The 23,604-nt window shown below is 36.2% G+C and overlaps 4 protein-coding genes across 8 annotated transcripts in view; 3 read left to right on the top strand and 1 right to left on the bottom strand.

Annotated features, from left to right (window-relative positions):
• LOC142337770 (uncharacterized) overlaps window positions 1-23,604 on the top strand; it is a 346,563-nt gene that overhangs the window by 314,127 nt on the left and 8,832 nt on the right. The gene's annotated exons all lie outside the window — the stretch shown is intronic.
• The window catches only part of LOC142337764 (dynactin subunit 4-like), a 618,078-nt gene that overhangs the window by 314,126 nt on the left and 280,348 nt on the right, over window positions 1-23,604 (top strand). The window lies entirely within an intron of this gene.
• On the bottom strand, window positions 1,479-20,694 carry LOC142337766 (uncharacterized). 2 transcript variants are annotated; one of them, XM_075387265.1, is made up of 8 exons: window positions 20,273-20,694; window positions 19,775-19,977; window positions 15,215-15,424; window positions 14,828-14,955; window positions 7,491-7,585; window positions 2,162-2,316; window positions 1,750-1,804; window positions 1,479-1,675 (listed from the first exon to the last, which is right to left on the bottom strand). In XM_075387265.1, the coding sequence occupies exons 1-8, from the start codon at window positions 20,426-20,428 to the stop codon at window positions 1,628-1,630; spliced, it is 1,050 nt and encodes a 349-aa protein (XP_075243380.1). In that variant the 5' UTR covers window positions 20,429-20,694; the 3' UTR covers window positions 1,479-1,627. The 2 variants fall into 2 exon arrangements, with proteins under 2 accessions (XP_075243380.1, XP_075243379.1); XM_075387264.1 differs by having other exon boundaries at window positions 15,215-15,463; window positions 20,273-20,693.
• On the top strand, window positions 1,661-23,231 carry LOC142337768 (uncharacterized). 3 transcript variants are annotated; one of them, XM_075387269.1, is made up of 3 exons: window positions 1,661-1,796; window positions 22,278-22,384; window positions 22,644-23,231. In XM_075387269.1, exons 2-3 carry the CDS (start codon window positions 22,286-22,288, stop codon window positions 23,046-23,048), a joined length of 504 nt encoding a protein of 167 aa, XP_075243384.1. In that variant the 5' UTR covers window positions 1,661-1,796; window positions 22,278-22,285; the 3' UTR covers window positions 23,049-23,231. The 3 variants fall into 3 exon arrangements, with proteins under 3 accessions (XP_075243384.1, XP_075243383.1, XP_075243382.1); XM_075387268.1 differs by lacking the exon at window positions 1,661-1,796 and adding an exon at window positions 6,240-6,612; XM_075387267.1 differs by lacking the exon at window positions 1,661-1,796 and adding an exon at window positions 20,693-20,806.

Here is a 23,604-nt window from a genome sequence, read left to right on the forward strand (position 1 = left end):
ATTGATGTTTTCTACTTTCGTATATCTGCTTGGATCGGTTTAAATTTGAAATTGGATTTTATTTTTAATGCCCAAACTAGTCGGACGCAATTGAATTTGAAATTGACCCGCGCTTGATGTTTTCAGAAACAAGTTTGAGTTTGAGTGCTTGTTAGTACTATTGTATTATTTGCTCTCAAACAAAAACTTGTGGCTCTTATCTGAGTTCTGTTTGTCTATCTTCTATTTTATGCGATTGATCGTAATACCGACTTTTCTTCGGATAGTCTTTTTGTCTGACCAAGACCGAGTCGCTTAACAGTTCTCTTAGAGCTTTTCTAGTCTCTAGTTGTACCAATCACCGAAGTGTACAAATGACCGAGAAGAGCTTCTCGGGGGGGGGGGGGGGGGGTGCTAAAATGCCAATCTTAACCCCTAACCCTGCAAGCTTTACCCGCCTTGAGAAACCCCCCTCACCCCTCCGTAATCACTCCCCCCCCCCATGCATCCCCATTTTCGACGTCTTTCATCACGCCCTCAGTTAAGCTTAAGCTAGCCTCCCTAAGCTCCAACTAGATACGGACAAAAAGAACCGCTCGCCTGTCGTTGAGAAAATCTTGCCCTGCGGTGGTTATCTTTTGAAATTGGTGGTTAATGGGAGGAAAGATGTTAAATTGGAAAAAATTTAATCGACCCCAAAGATTGTAGTTTTCGGTCCCTACTCTGAGCCATGGTAATTTTAAGCAAGTGAAAGGGTTTCTTTCTGCTGGAATTTGGCAGTCAAATGGTATTTTTCAGAAACAGACTGCGAAGTTGAAATTGACTCTCAAAGTTGCTGACAATGCGAACAGCGAATCAAGTAGCGACGATCAACCTCTGTTTGAAAAAATGCCAGATGGTCGGCTCATTTACCCGCTTTGTTTCAATTTTTTTCGAGATCTTATCGAAGGCCTAAAGACATTTCAAATCTGTCTACCAATCCGCAGAAATGAAATGTGAAATCTGTGCCCGCGAGTATGGCCGTAAAGAAAATTTGAAGACACACCCAATGAACAATTATGGATTAGAATCCGACGCTGCTAGTTTACTTGCTGAAAAACTGCAAATAAATGACGTTTTGTTTACGGCCTAGAAAATTCTTTGGAGGAAAGTTTAATCTCTGCATTATGACTCGTTTTATAAACAATAATTTCAGTAATCATTTGAGCGCTGTCAAAGTTGTTCTGAAATGTATTGAAAAACCTTTTAGACCGACATTATTGAAGACTTTTTTGCTGAGGTGAAGTGATGTTCTATTTTAGAACATGTTTTTAATTGACGACGATTTCGAACGAGTGCTGTACGCGCTGTTGACTTTTATTTTACTCTCCTGCTTGGTAGTTTTTCGTTGCAAGTCTAAAGTTATCCCGGAATTCATTCAGTTATCAATTTGGATCTGCGTGGCTATTACGAGCGGGACAGTGACGTTATTGAAAACCCAATATTCGTGCGATACAAAATGTAATGCAATTTTGAATTATCTTGGTTGTTTCTTCGGCTGTTTTTTTTATCAAGCATAGATTAACAGCAAATTTATTCACAATAACGAGAAGTTTTAAGAAATATCTGGATTTCGCTTAAATGCTACTATCCAAAGATTGGTCAATTTTCATTTTCCCGAACAAACCACACACGGCGAAAACCACGATGTGGAAACCTGAAATTATATTTCAATTGGTAAATAGAAATGGCTTCAAGATATATTGACAATGCATAAGTTGTATACTTCACCTTAGGAGGCTGTGCATTGAATGCTCTCAACCACAGCAGTAGTTGAGGTGCGTACCTGACAACATTCTTGGATTTGTAGTCAAATGTCTATTAATCAATCTAATCAGAGCAACTGTTATTGAATTCATCAACCGACTTAATGTGGTCAATTTACTTTAAGATGATGCGTTCTTAACCAATTGATTATGATGATGTTATAAGAATCTTACAGCAATCGTATCGTAATGTTGTTGTTGATGTCTTCGTTATTTCTACGAAAGAAGTTTTATTTGATCTCAAAAAGGATGAATTGCAGTGAAGTACAATAGGTCATGATCTATATCGCTGGCTTAGATATGTATGTACGTTTTTCTGTATGAATTTTACCTCCAGGTAGACCTCTAGAGTTTGACTGTAGTTAAATTGATCTAACCTGATAGCATCTGTCCAAAGCAACGCTTGAGTACATTCTGTGCGTTGTTCTGGACAAAAGTAACCCCGAAATAGGGTCACATGTGAAGCAACGAAGGTTAAAAGAGCAAGTAGATTGTCAGTTTGTCTACCCTGTAGTCTGACCAGTTCTGCATGCTGAAACAACTATTAAATATTCGTCCAGGTGATCTCTTGATACAATTGTTGGCTTTTCATTTTCCATTTCTCAACTCATTTTCTCAAATGTAAAAATGGGTTGATTCTGAATACTGAAACGTTTGTTAAAAATTTGGAAATTTGTAAAAAAAAAGTAGAGAAATTTAAGATGGCTTTATTATTTCTTATGCTCCGTTCGGCTCAACCCTCCCCTACCTCATCAACTCAGTTGGCTTGAGATATTTCAGCTTCTGACAGCTATGTAATTTTTCTTATTTTGACCTCGCCGCAAAGTTAGGCAAGCAGAATTTTTTGTTCAACTGCGGATTTTTCATGCAGCTTTATTTGGTTTAGACTATTTTCGGTTAAGAGTTTTGAATAGTCTATAATAATAATTATTTTTTATCTTCTATTGAAAATCTTTGTAATTTTTTTGGTAATTAATACAAGTTTAATGGTTATATTGAAATTTTTTGCATTTTAGCAATTTTTGCCCTTTGTTTTGATTCATTGAGTTCATTCATTGGGAATTGAATAGACGCCTATTGCTCAAATAAATTTTCTACTCATATTGCTTTTAAGCAGCAGTTGCTGAGCAGTATAATCTTGAATCAACAGCGTCAGTATCGAAAAAGGAAATTATAAACGATAAACCCATAAAAACCAGTTTTTGATGCCCGGTATTTGGACTCTATTCTAATCAGAATTTTTAACAATCCAATCAGAATAGCTCCCGCTTTAAAACTGTTTTTTTTTGTACCACAATTTTTTTCAGTCTTTTTGTATAGCTAATGGTTAATATCATTTGAAAGGCTATTGGATACTGGTTGCATTGCCGCGTAATTCATTGTAAAATTTCTATGACAGATAAACTTTAACGTTTTTTTGCGCGTTCTTTTCCGAATGTCTTTAGTTGCTCATGAGCTATGGTAAGTTTTGCTGTATGTTTTCTAAAAGAAAACAGATTATTTTGAGTACCAATCTTGGGTACTTCAATTGCAGGTGGTAGCTGTTTTTGATTTCTAAACCTTTTACATAAAATTGATAACTCATGTACTGCATGGTCCATTTGCTTTATTAGTTCGCGGTCTTCGCACTTTTTCTTAGCCTCTAGAGGTGACTAATACAGGTCCCAATGTTCTATGTGCTGAAAAATTTTTCATTCAACACAATTTTGCAAAACAGAAAGATAGCTTAATTGGTCTTTTTGGAATCTATTTATATTTTTGTCCTTCGTTTGTTTTTACTGCGGCTATATTTCGCAGCTACCCATTAGGTAATTTTCCGGTTGTGTTAAAACTTATTTCTAACTTTTAAAATTAAAATCTGATTTCGTGTTTAGTTGCTCTCGAACAAAGTTTAATGCAATTATTGCAAGCGTCTGTCTTTTTATGCAAAATTTTTGCTTGACCATTTTCTTCTCGAACATTTTTTCGATACCGCTTCCCGAGAGACTTTTTGATTTCTTGAGTGATTTTTAGTTGCGCGCATTCAGAAAGTCAGCCTGTTAAAACAAAACCAATTGTGAGCTATGAACGTACATAGCCCATGTAGCGCAGTGGGTAATGTCACCAAGTCTGATCCGGGAGGTCGTGGGTTCCAACTCCTTGTAAGCTGATGTTTTGAACCGTAAAAGTATCTCTAGCCTATGCCCCCTTCTAAAATGTTTGCCTCGCCAGTCGTTCGAGAACAATTAGTCTGACGTTAGGTGGTTTATGTTTTAGAATATTGCCAAGCAGACTGCTCTTCTCATTTTTAATTCATTGCTCGCAATTCCCATTGCTCATAGTTTACTGCCTCAATTTTGAGCAAAATCAGTTTTGGCCAGAGAGCAGATAATTGTCATATTTGTAGATTTGTTTTGATTGAATATGCCATATTAACGTAGAATGTTTAGATTTAATCTTTGGATAATTACGCTAATTAATTATATGTATGAGGATAAGCCTTGTCTTTAAACTTCTGCAGTTTTCTTTTCATTAAATTTGAATTGAATGATTTTGAAGTAAATGATTTATTTCAGAAGGATAAATTATTTTTATCCATTGTGGTGCCATCTTGCTGCAGTTGTTTTTGCAAATGTTATCGAGCTCAACTGCAATTTGCCTATTTCTAGCTTGTATCTGTGTATAATTGACCTATTTGGGTTTTTGCGTAGGCTTTCTTACTCTTTACTTTTTGAGTGAAGCGCAAACTTGACTGGTCGCAGTTGACAACTGAAAAGTCAATAAAATGCGCTGTCATTGGTTTCATTTTTGTATAACTGAAATCCTTGCGTGGTATATAATGCACTCAAATAACATCATTAGAAGCTACTCGATGAACTTTCTGCCGAGCTAGGCTACAATAGAATCGATTTTCCGCACCTAGGCTACAATAGAAAATATCTGATTTCTGAGATGCTCCTTTTTGTATGACTATAAAATTTCTTGATTGATATCCTATAAAGGAGGCATGGCTTTTTGCTCCTCCCAGGTCTATCTGTTGTTTTTAGGAACAAAATTTGGACTTTATGGTTTTGTGTGTATGGACAGAAAACAGCTAGAAAAGATATTTTTGGAAAAAATTTCCAAGTATTCAGTTTTACACAGATGCCTGTGTTTTTTAAGGGACTGCGTTCAAATCGAAAGGGTTTCTGATTTGATAGGGGCTTCCTGATGGAGAAATCAGTAGTGTATTGATTTTATTATGTGTGAGTGTCGAAAAATCGTTGCATCTTGTAGGAATATTTGCAGAAATATGTATTTAGATGAGAATTTTAAGAATTTACTCGCTTTATCAAGGCTTATTTTTAATATTAATTTTTTTTCTAGTCAAAAAATTTTAAGCGTCGGGGAATTTTAGAGTTCGCCTTTTTTCGTCAAAGTCATATGGTTCGTACATATCACAAATGGTACCATTTTCTGTTTGCTTTTGAAGTGCCTGGTAGTTAAATAACGTTGAAAGGGTTTTATTGTGAAAACAAATTGTTGTCTTTAAGATCACAGCTATTTTAATGACTGAATAAACTGATCTGTTGATTTCTCTTGTTAAGACTAAACCTAACTGGCCTTTGCTACATAAATAACGGTAGGCTGGGCCCAGTTTTGTTCACAAGTCTGCAAAGAGTGGTTGGTAATGGGGTGTTGTTTTCTCAAAGGCGCTACGCCCCCTATTCTACTGTGCAGGGGAGGGGGCAACTCTATTTGCGGGGACCTGGGCGGTTCTTAGCTCTATACCCCTCCCAATCTTCGTAGGTGGCTAGAAAGAGCGAGAGAAAGAGAAAGAGAGAGCACATATGCCTACAGTTCCTACGCTCCCCGTGTGTTACGATATGGCCACCCCCATTAAATTGGGGGAGGTTACTTTTGTGTTTGGGGGTGGTTCTCTGTTTATTCGATCTCTCTTTCTCTACATGCTGCGAATGGTGGGTGAGAGTACTATAAAGCCTAAACAACAATCAGTCGATTTATACTTCCAGTCGACTGGGAAATATTTTTTAACTCATTAATTAAATAATAAAGCGGCTCAAAAATTTAACCTTATTGATTTCTGGTAGATGAAAAAATGATTATGCTAATTTGTCATTGGATTGTAGTTTGAGGGAATGATACGACTGAGCGCATGGAAGCTTTGCAAAATGGGGGAAGGAGATGTTCTTTGAGGCACTATTGTGTGGGTGGGGGCGTGTATAATGAGGGCGAGTGGGTGGGTGGGGGGCATTTTTGGTTTTTATGCTGTTTAACCATATTTGGGGCAGCTTATGCTGTGTGCTCCTAATGCGTAAATACACGCGCAATAAACACAATACGTAAAATGTTGGGGGTGGTTATTCTTTGCTCCCACTAAACAGAGGGGGAGCTAGCTCTAATGTGGGGTGGTATTTGTAACACGTTGCATAATATTGTATACTTTCTTTCTCTCTCTCTCTATCTTGTGCTAGTGGTATAGAATGGTCGCAGCTTAAATTTTGGGGTGGTTTACTCTGCACATGAACAAAAGTGGGGTGTACATTGTTAACAAAATCGTCGAGTTGCGTTCTTTCTCTCTTTCTCTTTATTGTCAACGTTTCGTTTTGTAATAACGTATTATTACAACGAATAACTTATTGTTGGACCTTCTGCAAATTCATTTATTGTGGACCATTTGTTAGTCAATCAGCTATCGTAATGACAAACTTCAGTGCCGGTAGCAGCAGTATCTAATTGGCCAGTTTATGTCTGGACATTGTTGTGAAAACAACATTTCTGATTCTTGCTTTGTGGTCGACTGACTTCACTTAAACGACTTGAAGCAGATCAATGCTCGAATTTTTGGGTTAGTTATAGCGCTGATTGTTTGGCTGCTAATTTGTGCCAAATATACCTACCCAATCTTATTTTGAAATCCACAAACTGTAGAATAGCATGATTATCTGTAACAGTCTGCTAACTTTTTAATGGTCATTAGCTTTTTCAATTTTGAAAGCAATAGCTGATTACGAAAGACTATTGTGTTGCCTCTTTTCGAGCTATTTGGAAGTATGTAATGTTGGAACTATTAGTAATGTAAAAAGCTATTGTGTATGGTCCCGCGAGAGTGAACAATTTTTTTCAAATTCTCTGAAAACATTCCTTATTCCGTGTTTTCCAATTTTGTAGTTTCTCGATTTGTGAAAAAAGTATGACACGAGGAAAACTATAAAAAAAGTACAAAGTATACAAGTATTTATGATGCCATCATACCAATACGCCAATTCGACATTTTTTCAGCATATTCTTATTGTGTTGCGCATTATTGCATGTTAAAACAGCACTTGCGACTAAGTAGCGGTTGCAAATAATAGAAAAAATAATTAGTTTGGGAGAGGGGGGTAGTTTAGTAGTTTAACTTCTTAACTTTGACATCCATATGGCTCGATTCGCCTACTCTTTTCGATTTCCGACAAGTTTTCATTTTTGTAAGACTTCACATTCACCGTAATTTTCCAGCATCATGTAGTTAATTTATTTTTGTTCTCTTCTCCCCGAGTAAAAGTCAAAACAATACAAATGGTTTTCATGGTGAAAACAGTTAATTTCTGCTATCTTACCCCGGTACGAGGTTCTGGTAAAATTACCCTTAATCACTTCCTGTCACACCTTCAGGTGTAAATCTCTTATACTTTGGAAAATTTAGTATTATTTAAAGTTAGAGTTACTCGGTGTGTAACTGACCTTTAGGCAAAAGTGTACCATTTTGGCAGCTGACCACTCGAAGATAACTGACGTCACTACCATCACTGTAGAATGCGTCAGTCCCAGTGCTACGCCTAGAAACCAGCGAGGCTCACTTTTAAAATAAATCAAACAAGGATGCTCGTTATTGTGCGTTCGCACATGATGTTCCGACCCGAGCTCATCTACATTTTTGACTCAATTGTCAAAAATGTAGATGAGCTCGGGTCGGAACCAATGTTAGACTAAAAGGTCATTATGAAACCAATGTTAGACTAAGCCACAGGAACGGACTAAACATGCAGAAAAACTCAAAAAATTATAAACAATTTGTGAAAACACGAATTATTGAAGCCATTGAAATCATTGGCTATTATCTGAATATTATGTAGTTTTATTTCAGTTTTTTTAACACTAATTCAGCTAAATTTATAATGAAAGATTAAATAAGTTCATTTGGGCCAGATTCGAAAATCATTGGGATCTGTTTTTAAGCGAATGTGCTAAAGAGAAAAAGAAACATAACTACAGCCCTCACAAATCTTTTATGAAAACGCACATTGCCCAACAAAGAAACATCAGTTACGACATAATATCAGCAGAATTGTTAACGATTGAAAAACACGTAATTGGATGGGCATCTCAATGATGAAAATAAGTTACAAGTTGACGAAAAGAACAAAAGCTGAAAAGTTTGAAAATTCTATGAAAAAGTATAATATTAGAAACTTTAAGACTAATTGCTGTAAAGTGACTGCTTCGGGTAAGATCATTTATTCAATCCTCCCATACAAGCTGATGAGACTGGTCACCATTTTACGGCTACCTGAGGAATATAAAAAAAAACAGGCAAAAACAGTAAATTCAAAAAAAATTGAGCGAGAAAAGTGTCGAGGCCATTAAAAACGAACTTTTTAGTGAAAAATTTTCTATTTCCATTTAGTTCTTTAACAGCAAGAGTATTTTGTTTTGAACGATATGACTTAAGAAAATCAACAAATATGAACAAATACATTAAAATCACGAAATTTTTGAGAAAATCCGTTGTATCAAGGCCATCAAATTCAACCGCTTTAAACGAAAGCCAGTAAATACGCTAAATTGCGCCTCGATGAAACGACAAGGATGTGTGTGTCATTCATAAAGCATCAAGAAAACATTACAACAAGTCATTGACTACGAAAACAACAACAAATACAGGCAAAATCCAAAAATTCAGTAGAAAAGGGCAAGAAAAGTGTCGAAGACATTTAAACCATGAGCTGTTCTCTGAAAACATTGTCTATGATCCATTGTACGTCTTTCCTAAGCCAATGGGAACAGTCAATATTAGAATAATGTGATAAGATTTTAAAAGGAACCAAAATTACGAAAAGTAATATCCAAAATTTAAAAAAATTTATGAAAACTCGTGCATCGAAGTCATAAAACCCATAGTTAGATGATAAAACCGCTAACTAGATAAGTTTTGTTTTAGGTAGAAATGACGAGGGTCCTGTTTTACGGAGACTGACTTATAGTTCACGAAAAAGTGGTTAAGTTTGGTTAATGTTAAAAAAAATTCGAAAAATTATTTTTAAAGTCTTAACAGCCATTAATTTCAATAGTTTTCACAGGAATTCAATAAATACACTCAGTTATGCTTCAATGGGACGACAGGGACGTTTTTCACGCATATGTAATCAATAGGACATCTTAATCAGTCATATGGCTATGAAAACAACAACACATACAGGCAAAATTTTTAAAAAACTTCAGTAGAGAAGTGCGAGAAATTTTCGAAGCCATTTAAACCATAAGGTTTTCTCTGAAAACCTTATCTTTGATCCAATGAACGTCTTTTTTAAACCAGTGGGAGCTATCAAAATTTGGATAATGTGATATGATTTCAAAAAGACCAATTATACAAAAATATCCAAAAATTGTATAAAATTTTTAAAAAATCTTGTGACATTGAAGTCATATAACAAATAGTTAGAAGATAAAACCGCTAACCAAATTAATTTGGTTGATGTAGGAGGGAAAGTCTTCGTGTCATTACTGAGACTGACATACAGTTCACGAAAATAATTTTATGATTTAATGTTAAAAATAGTTTTCGATTTTTTTTTAATGTTTTAACCGCCATTAGCGGTCCACTAAAAGTACTAGCTAGGTTCACTTAATGCTTAGTACGAAACCTAATGCAATTTTAGCCTGCGAGTTTGTGACACAGGACTCCAAAAATTGTGGTTAAACTTCAAATAGAAAATCAACATTTCATTCAAAGTTACGAAAACTCAAAATCGAAGCCAAAAAAACACGAGCGATTCCGTGAAAACGATTTTTTTGTTCATTGGGCTATTTTTGACTGTAAATGAGAATTGTCATTAACGGAAAACAAAAAAAAATATGAAAATTTTTCTAAAAAAAAGCTCTCAAATAGAATTCCAAATTTTTCGATTATAAACTTCCCTATGAGGCCAGAACTAGTTTTTTTTAATGCTTTTCGTCTATAGGTAACACAAAATGCAAGCTAAAATGTTTTACACCCAAAGGCGTATATAGTTTTTTGGAAGTGTTAAGAGTTGCCATTTGTTTATAATTTCACGATAATTAAATAATGCCTAGCTTTAACGAATGGCCGATGGCTTGAAAAACAACTATTCAAAGAACGGAATGCTCTTCATCAACCTCCGTAAATCAGACGAAATTTTTTATGTTAAAAATCTCATCAAATCTCCCAAGAGCCAAGTTTTGCTCGTTTTGAGACAATGAATTACATTAGTTTTATAACATTCAAAGTCTCGACTATAGAACAAAGATAATGAAAGCTACTCGTGTTTTTTATCCTCAGAAACAGATTTCTTCTGCTAGCTGGAAAATATGCTGTTTCGCAATCAACTAACGTTCATAGTTGTTTTTGAAAACATCAGTTCTTTAAAACTTTTTTAAAAATTTCGATAATGCAAAGCTTCTCGGTTGTTATCTTTTTTGAGGCTTTTTTTTACTAAACTTGGTTGATTTTCCTTGAATAAAACCGATACTTTTTCTTATAATAGCTCTATAGCGAAGTTCGAAGCAAATATTGTTAACTTTCTATGCAACATTTTGCTTGGTTCTTGTACGTTCTTTCAGCTTCACCTCTCAATTGATTTTTTCAAAAATGACTTCTTGGTTTGTGCGTGACCTAAACTGCTTTTATTTAGAAATTAACTCTGTTGCTAAAACAAATTCGATGGTAAGAAGACCAATCAGAAGAACATGATAGCTTAGTGGTTAATGCGTAAGTGTCTTACTCCAGAGGTATAGGGTTCGAACTCCCCCCGGGTTGATGTGCCTTTCAGGGGGTAGAAACGTATCTAAGCTAAAACGGCCTCTGATTTAAATTGCTCCGGCTGTGATGTCAGAGCAATTTGTTTGACGTCAGCAGTTTTATGTTCTAACTATAGCGTTCTGGCTAATTCGTTTGCGTCAATTGCTGTTTATATAGCACTGATTTTTATTTCTTAATGTATATTGTGCATGAGATAAGCTTGACTTGAAGCTCAGCTTGTTCAACCTATACTTGACTAGAGAGATGAAGCCTTGAAGTACAAGAACATGAGTTGCCCAAGTCCAAGAAATTGAAACTAGTTCCTGTAATGGTTAGCATACTAGGCCTGCAACTAAAGTATGCTATTTGGAATCCAGTACTGGTCCCTGTGCACAATAGTTACGTCTGCTTTGACCCCCTTGATTAATATTGTGTGCAAATAGATTTTATTTCGAACTTCTGAGGAACAGCTAAGTTTTATAAACAAAAAGAAGCAAATAGGTACCAGAAAAGGAACAATGTAGGTGTTTCAGTTCAAAATTTTATTCAAGTTTTTAATTATTCCATCTTGAACATATAAAAAGGCCCAGGTCTGATGGTAGAAAAGGTTTTTTTTACCCTCTGATAAACATCAATAATCTGAGCAAATACTTTACTGATTAGTAGTAATCACTGTAATCAACTAATATTGAAATTTGTTCCGAATTAAAGCACTTCAATTTTGCACCAGTCCATAGACTTATTTCATTTCAATTAATTTTTGGGCCGTTCTGGACGATTTTCATTACCTTTACGGCAGTCTCTATCAGAAAAAGTTGCTAAAATCAGACAAACCGACATTATGGAACCGAGTTTTCTGTTCATTAGTTTCATGAGTCAAATTTTGCGTTTTGTCAACGTTTTTGTTACCGCTGTGCAAAAGAAATTGAAGAAGGTCCACATATTTATTAGTTCCTTTATACCATCCATCTTAATGAAATCTTTAAGTTTTGAGCATTAATATTGGGTTTGCGTGTTGCATTATCATTACGTAAAATGTTAAAGTTTGATATTTTTAAAATTCCGGAGACCCTATCTTTGTCAATCATGTGCTTTTAATTAGGCGGTGGCCTCAGATATTGTTAATCAATGCTTAGGGAATTCTAGGGTCCACGCAGTTAGGTAATCATTTTCTCTACTGATCTTTGTTGTTCTATCTCCACCTTAGTGTGGGGAGGAACTATATGCTCAGCTGGTTTTTTGTTCAGTCATTTTTGGCCGATCGATATATTCCTCTTAGAGAGTTGTTGGTAGTATCTCTAGAGAGCCCTTCCAGCGTTGATTTTTTTATTGGAACGGTTTTTCAGTTTTGTTTCTTTCCCAGGAGATATCGGTGTCTAAAGTTTTGTGAAGATTCGACTGATTTGCGTTTTTTGTTCACTTTTCCCGTAGTTTACGCTCAACTGGCCGTCATTTTTTCTAATATCTGTTAATGTTAATATTATTGGTTTTATCTTAGAAGATAGATAAGAGTTGCTGAACTATTTGATTCAGCCTTTTGCATCAAAAGTATCACCTAATGTGCTTTTTCAGCCCGCTTAGCTCAAATTTGCCTCTAAACATAGCTATGCTTGCTTGCTGTTCCTTAGAGTGTTCTTGAATGAAAAGTATGCCGGGTTCTAGCTGATATAACTCGATAGTTATCCAGAAAGCTTTTACTTTTGATCAGCAAAATGTTTTAGAGCAAAATATTTTTGATCTATTTGCCTTTTCATCAAATTATTTTTTTCGCTGGAACAAATTACGTGTTTCTAGTGGACGCGCAGCAATAGCGAGGCTAGTTTTGCTCTCATTGTGGATTTTTACAATCTAAAAGATATTCATTTTTTATTAGGGCGCTATCTTTTTTGAATTTTTTGGGGCGCTTTTTTTTTAATAATTTTCTTTTTTTTATTATGTTAATTAGAGATCAAAATGATTTCAAATCAGTACTCATTGAACTACTGATTCCATACTCATGCAATCCGGTCAGTTGATGATATCTCAGTTTTTCAAAGGAAATCGGGGTGTTTATGGCTTCGACTATTTGTTTTTCGTTATTTACATTGAATTCTTGAGTTTTGCCCGCTTTTGTTGTTCTTCTTGCAGTCTTGTGACTTAGTTTCACTGGTAAAATATTTAATTGGCTTCCATAAGTGGTATATGTGAATCTATGCACTGCTTTCAGTTAATACATATTGACTTTTATAACTCAACATATTTTTTTTAGAAATAAAACTGATTTTTTTTTAGCTTTGCTGTGATTTTTGTTGTTCTCTGTTTTTACTAAAGGTTTTATGACTTTGATGCGACGAGTTGTTTTTTTTCCGTTTTTTGGTTCGTTTTTGTGTTTTTTTTTTGCATAGTCACAGTAATGGCTGTTCCCAATAGCGTTGAAAGTTGTAATTGATTTTTTTTAATCTTTAAAAAATAGTTTTAATCGCCTCGACATTGTTTTCTCGCGAAATTCGATTTGTTCTTTGATTTCTGCTTGTGTTTGTTGTTCTTTGGAGGTTGTATATTCTGGATAATGACACCTTTTAATGGCTTCCTCTGGAGTTTTTATTGAAAGTAATTAATGATTTCAGTCGATAACTAATGGTTTTAATGTTTTTCAGTTTTTTTTTCCAAAGAAGCGAACGTTTTTTTTATGAAAAACGCAAACCAAAGCAGACATAGCTGTTTTCATGGCTTTGATACTACGTGTTTACCTTAAAGAATTGTGATTTTTTTAGTGGTCAATCTTTGTGGTACTTTAGTCTTTTTCATATAGTTTCTTTCTAAAGAAAGTTATTGGTGCTCAAATGAGACTCAAGTAGACACTTACAAGCTTTCAGTTAATAGCTTAGGGTTTCAATTTCTTCAACACTATGTTTTTGTAACGTAGTCCTGTGAGGTAGTCTCACTTATGACTGGTCCTTCCGATTTCCTGGGAGTTGAAAATTAATCTTTTTAGTATTTTTAGTTGAGATTTTATGGTTGTTATGACTTTTGAAAATATTTGGCTTTTTAAAATTTAATAGATTTTTGAGGTGTGTCCTTTTCTGATATTTTTCTGTCAACTATACTTAGCTTAACATAGCCTAATCTGTTAGGACAGATAGCATCTTTTTTCTATCTATCTTTTTTTAATCTTTATTTGTGTTTTTATGTTTTAGCAGATTTTATAGCTTTGATTATACGAGTTTCCATAAAAGTTTTTGCGTTTTTGCCCATTTTTGGGGTTGGTTTTTGTTTTGTGTTGTAACATTATCACAGTAACTTTTGATCCCTTGAGTGGTGAAAGAAAGCACAATTTTTAATGTTATTTGTGAATAGCTTACTGTTTTAATGGCTCCGACACCGTTTTCTCCCCAAATTTAATTGAATTTTTAAGACTGTATACGTTGTTCTTTTTGTTGTCGTGGTTGTAGTGATTTTAGACACTTGCTGGATATTGACAGATCTCAACGATTTTATTTGGTGTCACGTATTCTCGTTAGTGGCAAGTCTCTTAATGGCCCTCTAATGCTGCATCATTCAACCTATTTGAGTTGAAAGCATTTTTCAACTGATACACCAGTTATTTTCGAACAATATGTGAATTTTTGAAAGTTTTTTTTATCTCCTCCTCATTTGGTAGACAATTATGTCAAAACTGTGATGAGGGGGGGGGGGGTTGGAGAATTATTTGCAAACGCACTTTACCGAGCCTCCTTGTTTTATATACCCTCTCAATATACCCTCTTTATTGTGTCAGTATATCAATTACTAGCCCCCTCTGATAAGCCGAGTTCGAATAGGAAAAGTGAGAGGCGTATGGGACTCAAACTAGATTGTAATATCTAATACCAGGAACTGTCAAAAATCATGTTCAGTTTTGATACCCATTGGTTGATATTTCAATGCTTCTTCAGATGAATTCTTTTTCAGATCTCCGCTCTTCAGAGTTATTGGATTAAAGGAGTTATTATTTTCGAAGAACCTATTGTTGGTCGCTCAGCAGATTCAAACAATATACTTGTTTGTAATCATAACGCGGTACCTGTGCTGGTAGCGTAGCAGTACATAATGTAAACGTATCCCACTACCCCTGCTGTCAACACTAGGTGATCTCTCACCCTCTGGGTCAGTGAGGGGTTCTTTCGACAGCTGTCGCAGATTGTTAGTCCACTGTAAAGAAGAAAGCACTGTTTGTTATACTCAGGTTGTAAATGTGGTTCGACATTTTTCAGAGAACCATTCAAGTAATGTCAAAATTCGGGGTTCAAAAAGTAAATGTGGGTGTGTTTGTAAGCGCATATCATACGTATATTCAAAAGAAACATGAATTCTGTTTGATTTCCAATATGAATACGTGGTTTTTTGTCTCTTTTTGGCTATTTTTGGATTTCTCGTCTCATGTAGTAATTAGCAGTTTATCAAGACTAACTGCAATGAAGATGATTTGTGAATGACACTCTCCATGACTCTGTGAATTACAAAATGACACATGACAGCTGTACACAGAATACCGGAACTGGCCCAGCTGTTGTGACTACTTTTCCCTCCCCACAGTGAGCTTTTGAGACCAAGGGAGGGTAGATCAAATCCTGGGAATATTGAGGTAGTGTCTAGTAGGAGCCAGAGTAGGATGTCGGATCTAGTTTGGCAAACCAAGATTAGGAGCGCTGGATTGAGTCTGAAAATCAAGATTTTTTGGCAAATCAATGATTGTTAATGAACCAAGATTTCACTAATTTACAATTTTGTCTATTAATATTTTCACTATTTGATATAAAACGATTCATATGTTACCTTACTGCTTTTCTGTGAGTATTTTTAGTAATATAGTCTCGAGCGATACCTCTTTCGTACACAATGTTCAACTTTGAGTGTCATTCTGTGGAGCAAAATTACTTGTTCTTAAGATTTTTTAAAGTCAGCGACGGATGTTGTTGTACATGGGTTACGTTTCGTGTAATATGGAACTGCGAAGCGTTTTGACTTTACATGCTCTGCTTCATAACCTCAAGTTGGACTCATTTTTGTTTTAACTTGAGACTTTTTTTCAAATTTTATTACCAATTTGAGATTCAAAATTGAAATAGATGACTAGGTCATACAGTATATCAACTAATTAACTAGTAATGAGCTAGGATGGAAGGACTGCAAATGAAATATATTTTTTAGTTTTATTGCCAAACCCTTCTAAACATTCATTCATATTTAACACCGTTGTTTTCTGCAAATGGTCAGCAAATAACTTAAAGAGAAAGACAGTTTTCTAACGTCAATCAGCCATCATAATTGAAATTTTTAGTTTTGATAGTTCTTAAAAATTTGCTTTGAACCATCATAGAGGTAAGTCAAGACAAAAATGAGAAAATTTTTGCTTGTTTGCTGCTGCTGTGAAGGGCAGCGGAACGAAATTAGAAAAAGTCTTTATTGGCGACATCATAGAGCTTTTTTCGTCATCAATTTTATTCAGAATTTGCTCATTTTCAAAACTAAGAGGAAAATTTTCTGTGGTCATGTTACATAGCAGTGGATACGAAACAATTTGACAGCTGTGAAAATCCCTCATTTTCTATACTTTTAGTCATCTCCCACCAAATTGCTTCCTACTCAGTTGCTTTTCAAATATTTTTAGACCCAACTGTCAGTGTCTTCCTGATGTAAAAAATGAAAAAATACATTTCGGTTCAAACTTCCTAATTTTTGTGATAAATTGTTTCTTTTTGTTAACTGATAAATTGTTAACTGTTTCATCTAAAGGTTTCCATTTCCTCTGATGAGATGCTGATGGCTTGGCAATTATCCCAATATTTTTGTGCACTTTAAGGCCTCGATTTTTTCAGAATTTTGCTCCAAATGAAACTTTTAAGCTGTCGGTTCTGTGTTTATCCAGCTGAAAGTTCCAAACAAGTTTAATATCCTTTGCTGCTTCTCGAGGAGTGATTGATGATTTTCGTCAATCTGTTTAATTTTGATTACTTACTCGCAAATTGCGTTTTCTTTACTTTAATTCAAGGTGATACGGTCAATTAAGTGTATATCACTCTAATTGAAGGTTATTTTAGAGCACCTAATTGAAACAACAATGAGTTATACAGATTCTTTGTCTAAATTTTACATCTCTGCCCTTAATCAAAACAATAAATTTCTTTTTTGGGCTGTCTTTTTTACTTTCTTATTGAGACTGCAGATCTACGAAGCTATCGCGGCTATTTTGGGGCAATCTTTTAGCTATGTTTTCAAAATGACGGCAATCTAATTGAAAAGAGTTCATTTTAAAAGTTTTCAAGTCAATTTAAAAAGTTTTCCAAGGGTTTGTGGACTGCTTGCCGTAAATGGCAACCATTGTTCGGTAGAAAAGCCTGGGCTCAATCAATAAGAATCTTTTCCGTTTATGCTGGCCCCCAATTTAGTTGGTGCATTTTAATTGCACCCTCAGACGCATGTGCCATATTTTTAATTGTTGGTTTACTATCTAATGACACGTGCTGTGTAACTGTGGGATGCATAACGTACTGGGGTGCAAACGGAAGAGATCTATCATTATTTAACGCATTTACAAAATCTTTTTTCGTGTAAACATGAAAATTGAAAGCATAAATGTAAGGCTAAATACTAACGCCAGATATCAATTTACAAATTACCGAGCACTATTTAGTTTTATTAAGTATAATGATCACACTGAGGCTGTCGTAGGTTCTTTTAAATATAAAAATAAGACTCAAAAGAGCGAATATGCCTATTGCCAAATTTTTTCAATAGCCGCGAAGCGAAAGCTGAGGGCATTTGTGGCCTTCTCCTAGTTTTTCTTTTTTTCGTCGTCAAGATTCTTGTTACGACCAATTGACGTCACAATCCCTTCAAAACTGCTTTTTGTTCTTTCGTTCATGCAATTTCAACTGAATTGCGTGCGTGACGTCTTTCTTCACTCTTCGTGGAGTGCGTTTTCTGTTCATTCGCGTGATTAAGTTTTTGGTCACACGTGACTTAACTCACTCACAAATTGTATTTTCTTTTCTTTAATTCAAAGTGATAAGGTCAATTAAGTGTATATCACTCTAATTGAAGGTTATTTAAGAGCAGCTAATTGAAGCAGCAATAAGTTATACAGATCATTTGTCTTAATTTTATTTCTCAGCCCTTAATCAAAAGAATAAATTCCTTTTTTGTTCTGTCTGTGTTTTCTTTCTTATTGAGACTGCAGATCTACGAAGCTATCGCAGCTATTTTGTGGCAATCTGTCAGCTATGTTTTCAAAATGACGGAAGACGAAGCCACTTAAAGCGTGTCTTAAATTATGCTGTCAGTTCAATGATTTAGCTCGTGGGGGCAACCTTATCCACTTCTCCACGCATTCGAGTAGCAGAGATTTGTTAATTAGTTGTTTTCCTTTTTAATAGCCGCACAGCGATAGCTGGGGCTATTATGGGCCTTCTCTTGGTTGTTTTTATTTCGTTGTTGCGATTTTTGTTACGGCCAAATGACGTCACAACCACTTTAAATCTGCTTTTTGTTCATTCGTTCTTGCAATTTCAACTGAAGTGCGTTTGTGACGTCATTTTTTGCTCTTAGTGGAAGTTGTTTTTTGTTCATTCGCTTTATTAAATCTTTGGTCACATTTGACTTACTTCACTCTCAAAAATGACTTCCTCATTCCTCACTTTGAAATTGACTTTTATTGACTTTAATTCAAAGAGATAAGGTCAAATGGGTGTTTGTCACTCAAAATGAAATTTATTTGAGAGCAGCTAATAGAGGCAGCAAAAACTTATACAGATTTTTAATCAACTTCAATGGAAAGACGATTTTTTTGTCTCTCTTTTTTAATGTTTTTTGAGACTGCAGATCTACGAAGCTATTGCGGCTATTTTCTGGCAATCTGCCAGCTTTGTTTTGTGCATGAGTTGTTTTGTTTTTAGGTTTTGTTTCAGGCGGTTGTCGAAAAGGCGGCTGAGATTTTCCCCAAAACCGTATTTTTTTGTAGTTTCACTAAGATAACTTTTGAGATAAATAGTCCAGCTAGCAGGACCCGGTCTTTCAAAAGAAGACAGTGTCCGTAAATAGCAAATTTTTAATCTTTTATTCCCCAGATAATTTGACCATTTATGCGCTGCATATTTCCAGCAGTTCAAGTGTGCAGGAAAATTTCATTGAAGGACTGATGTGAAAGCACGATTGATTTGAAACTGACTACTCCATCTTCCAAAGAGAGGCCAGACCATTCCTCACAAGATATAAGGAACGAATTGCAGTAGCTATTTTACTTCAAACCGAATTGAGATTATTTGGAAAGCATAATTTTGCATCATTTTTTTTCCAAGTTAACGAAAATCGGATCTATTCTGTTTTGGCCCCCAGTTTTTTACGCCCCCATTACAAATTATGTGTTGTTATTAATTGCTCTCGAACAAAGTTTGTAGCAATTATAATAGTCCTGTTGGTCTTTTGTATTCGATTTTTCGCTTGACCGATTTTTCGTCTGACCCATTTGACTTTTCGTCCTCAAAAACGGGATAAACAGGTAGCAGCCAGCGGGCAAAAGCGTTTCAGCTCACTAGTCCCCAAGTATGAGATTCACAGAAACTGTTTTGGGGACTTATACTTATGGTGTTAAAGGAGGTTCGGATCTTTTCCGTTTGTGCCCCCCCCCCCAGCTTAGTGGGTGCATATTATTTGCAACCCCCAGAGGCACGTGCAATATTTTTACATAATGATTTACTATGTAATGACACGTGCTCTGTAACTGGGGGGAGCATAACGTACTGGGGGGGCACAAACGGAAAAGATCCGGAGGTTCTTAGAGGTTGACATATTGGGATGATGACATATTGGGATATTGGGTCAAAATTGACATATTGTGATATTGGGTCAAAATTGGGATGAGATATTTTAATGCGACAATTTGGCTCATATTTTGGATGTTTAGACTAGAAATGGCTGATTGTTACGAGTAATTAAATCACAGATATTCATTAACTAGTAAAGCGATTTTAACCTCTCTGTTATGCTGTCCTTGTTCTTGAGGACAACTTTGGTGCTCTTCAAGTGCTGCAACTGCATTAGAGCGGCCAGTGCCAGTATCACTGTTGGTGCAATGCTCACTAGGCCATCCGTGTTTGTGAAAATGGATCCGTTGTTGTGGAATAACGAGATCCATAGTTTGATTGCTATTGAGATCAGCACTAATTGGAGGGTGCCCTAAAATATTGAATACTTGTGTGCTGAGTTATTCTAGTCTTGAGATTTGAATTCGTGGAAATGCCCTAGTAAACGAGCTCAGGGCTACTTAGTTGCTTTAGTTTCTAGCCCCACTAAACGGGCGGGGTCAGGTCTTCAAAGGTCTACAAGGGGAACAAGTCAGAGCAAGTGTTTGTATATAACATGTACCCATTTAGCTAATGTCCGCGGGAAACGTCCAAATAATGATGCTGAAGTATATGATAGGAAACAGCTTTGTTTAATCAAGTACCTAAACGTTTAAAATGAAGTTTACCTTTCTGATTCTGTTCATGCGCTCTGCCTCATATTCAGCTTTTGTTTTGGCCCTCGTCCACAAACCCCCTCCTCCAAACAGTGAGGGTAACCATCCATCTCCCCCAGACCCAACATGGCCACTCGTCGAATGTTTTGCACTTGTTGAGCGCATCATTACGTAACACGGTCTGAGAATTACGCAACTGTTGCTTAATATACCCAATAAGCTGATAAGTTCTTAAACTAATTCGTTTGTTGCTACAACTTTTTGTTATCTAACCACAGATTACTCGTCAGTGGTGTGAAGAGTCACACATTGAAGATAATTAGTTTAATCATAAATTACAAAATAAAAAAAATTTGTTTAGGGAGACGTCGCTGGGAATAGAGCGTTTAATAACAAAACTGCTTTCTATCAATTGTCGCAACTCATTATAAATTCTTGAAAATTTTGCTCTGACACATAACAGCACGTGCGCTCCCAAATTAGTGTCTCACATGAAAAAGTGTTCAAAGGTTTTGACAAATTTTGACCGTACAATCTACTTGAACAGTAAGAAAATTTGAATCTATACCGTTTCCCCGCCCGTGTGTTTATAACCACCCCCTTTAAAATTTCCGTCCAATCGTTATAATTTTGGTTCCCTTAGAATATCCCTCATTACTGTAAGTATGCCACAATGAGCAGAGGGGGCTACAATTGGAAACACCCATAATTTCTGTGATATTATTGGATTACTACCATTTGGGTTACATTATATCGGCTATAGATAATTAGGGTCTGACCCATTATCCCCCCCCCCCCCCCAGTTAGTGGTCATATAACGTATAGCCCCTGTCCCCCATACAGAAAAGATCCCTATATTCTACTGAGGGGACCCAACAATTCCTGTTTTTCTCTGGGGGTCATAAAAAGTAACTATATTTTACCCTCCCATCACACCCCTCTTCCCTCAAGAAATTATGGTAAATTATTTGTAATTGGGGGGGGGGGGGGGGGGGTAAATTTCACAAGGTGGAATGAAGCGGCCATAATGGGAAAATGGGGAAAGACTCACCCTTTCCTTTCCTAGCTATTGTTTTAGGAGCATTTATGGGGTCTTTCCCATGATAGCTCCCCCCCCCCCCACACGAAATTATAGCCCCCCATTGTGGTATAATTGCCATGCTTTCTATACGTTATATGGCCTCTAAGCTGGGGGGCTATAATGGGAGAGACATCATTTATGACCTAATTAAATTTGAGTTGGCGGATCATTTCCGTTTGTGCCCCCAGCTTACTGGGTGCAGTTTACATGCACCCCCAGACGAGCGTGGGGTCTCTCCCATTGTATACCCCCAGTTCAGTGGTCAGATAAACTATAGCCCCCCAATCGTAAACATACCATAATTGGGGGCTATTCGTGGGGGGGGGGGCTATAATGGGAAAGACCCAGAGCGTGCTATATTTTTCCCTAATGATTTACTATGTAATGGCCCGTTCTCTGCAACTGGGGGGGGGGGGGGGGTCGGGTCAAACGGAGAAGGGGGGGGGTCGGGTCAAACGGAGAAGATCTTATAACTTTTGGGATATTTTCCGTCCCCACGCACGTGCTATTTTTTAATAGTGATGTGTTATATAACAGCTCTTAATTTTCATATGGGGTCATAAAAAACGCTGAACGGGACAGAATAGATCCCAGAAAAGATTTATTGATTTTACGGATATTTTGCGTTTGGGGACGCGCTACAGAGCACGCGTCACTCCACAGTAAATCATTGTGTAAAAAATGGATCGTGTTGTCTGGGGTTGCAAATAATATACACCTACTAAGCTTGGGGGGGGGGGGGGGGCACAAACGGAAAAGATCCCCTTTCACTATCAGGGGCGCGAATATTTTACTCGCGAAGCATATGCTTTGATTAGCTACCAGAACATAAAAACATAAAGGGGTCCTTTCCCATAGCAGCCATATTGCCTAGTGAATACTTATATTTCAACATTTTTGGCTCTTCTTTTACTTTTATGCAGTGTTTTATTTCAGATGGATCCATGGATTCCAGTGTCCAGCAGCAGCCAATCCCGGGAGTGTTGGATCTATCTATGAAGAAAATTGCAAACATCCGTTCCGAACTCGCATTCGCCAAAAATGTAAGTTTTAGCCTAGAAAACAGGCGCCCATTGCTTAAATTTACGTAAGTATAATTACACAATCCCCCCCATTTACAGAGCACGTGTCATTACATAGTAATTCATTATATAAAAGTATGGCACATACGTGGGGGGTTTGCAAATATGCTAGCTGGAGTCGTAAGAGCAATGATTGCGCAAACCCCCCATTACTATTGTGAACATGTTTCTACTATTATACCTTGATACTAGAGGTCTACTTTCAATATTATTTCTTCAGGACCCGAAGCGCTTCAGCCATCAATTTCAAAATGGAAACATATCGTCACAACAGATGCAATTCAATAACAATCCACTGTCATCAATTCCAAACGACCTGCTCCCTCCGCCTCCCAAACCCCAAAATGACACATCGTCCGAACCCAAAACCTTTCCTAGCATCCCTAAGTTTCCAAAAATGGTGGACGGTCGCAGGATTTGTCCAGAGTGCCAGCTAACGTTTCGCGATAGTGACAAAGCAAGGCGACATTTCTTAAACCTTCATACCCAGGTGTCCTTCAAATGCGTTCTTTGTGACGTAAAAATCAAGCGGCGTGATCGACTTAAAACGCATTTGATGAAAAGCCATTCCTTGATGGTAAATGAGGCGCAAGATATTGCCTCTAGTGCTGTTGTTACATATTGATAGCAATTATTTTAATTGGATGGATAATATTGATTTCAGACTAATTTAATATGATAATTGTCAACTCTTAATTGTTAAATGTTCATTTACTCCTTATCTTTCCGCGTAGTATATATCTCAAGTTTGTTATTTTTCTTCTTTGTAATTTATTTAAATCTCTAAAATTAAAGAAATTTAAAATTCTCGTTTTGATGGCACCGACTCTTGAAAACTTTGGAGGTGGTTAGAAGAAACTGATAGAGTCAACTCAACCATGTTTTTAAATGTTAGGATGATTTTTTAGGAAAAACTTTTAGGATGGTTTTTCGAAATGGAATTGGTGTTCTCGGAAAAGAAAAACGAAAACTTACAGCAAAGCCTTTTGATAATAATAAATATCTCGTTCATATTACCAACAAATAGACAAGTAACTAATCATTCAGTTTATGTTAATGGAACTACATGAAGTCGGCTTGAACAAAACTGTAGAGCTCTTGATGAATTTCAGAACCAAATCTTTTTCTAATATTCATTAGTGATTGGCATAAAAAATGACAGCCTCTAGTTGGAACATTTT

Source organism: Convolutriloba macropyga, chromosome 4, assembly GCF_964194025.1.
Source record: "Convolutriloba macropyga chromosome 4, txConMacr16.3, whole genome shotgun sequence".
In the NCBI taxonomy this organism is placed as follows: domain Eukaryota; kingdom Metazoa; phylum Xenacoelomorpha; order Acoela; family Convolutidae; genus Convolutriloba; species Convolutriloba macropyga.

Bases quoted from the DNA above. Each gene is read 5' to 3' on its own strand.
- LOC142337766 (XM_075387264.1), bottom strand. From the start codon at position 20,428: ATGATGCGCTCAACAAGTGCAAAACATTCGACGAGTGGCCATGTTGGG. The intron at 1,805-2,161 runs GTTAGATCAATT...GAATGTTGTCAG, and splicing joins CTTTGGACAGATGCTATCAG to GTACGCACCTCAACTACTGC. The intron at 1,676-1,749 runs GTGAAGTATACA...ATATAATTTCAG, and splicing joins TCAATGCACAGCCTCCTAAG to GTTTCCACATCGTGGTTTTC.
- LOC142337768 (XM_075387267.1), top strand. From the start codon at position 20,752: ATGAAAAAGTGTTCAAAGGTTTTGACAAATTTTGACCGTACAATCTAC. The intron at 20,807-22,277 runs GTAAGAAAATTT...GTTTTATTTCAG, and splicing joins CCGTACAATCTACTTGAACA to ATGGATCCATGGATTCCAGT. The intron at 22,385-22,643 runs GTAAGTTTTAGC...TTATTTCTTCAG, and splicing joins AACTCGCATTCGCCAAAAAT to GACCCGAAGCGCTTCAGCCA.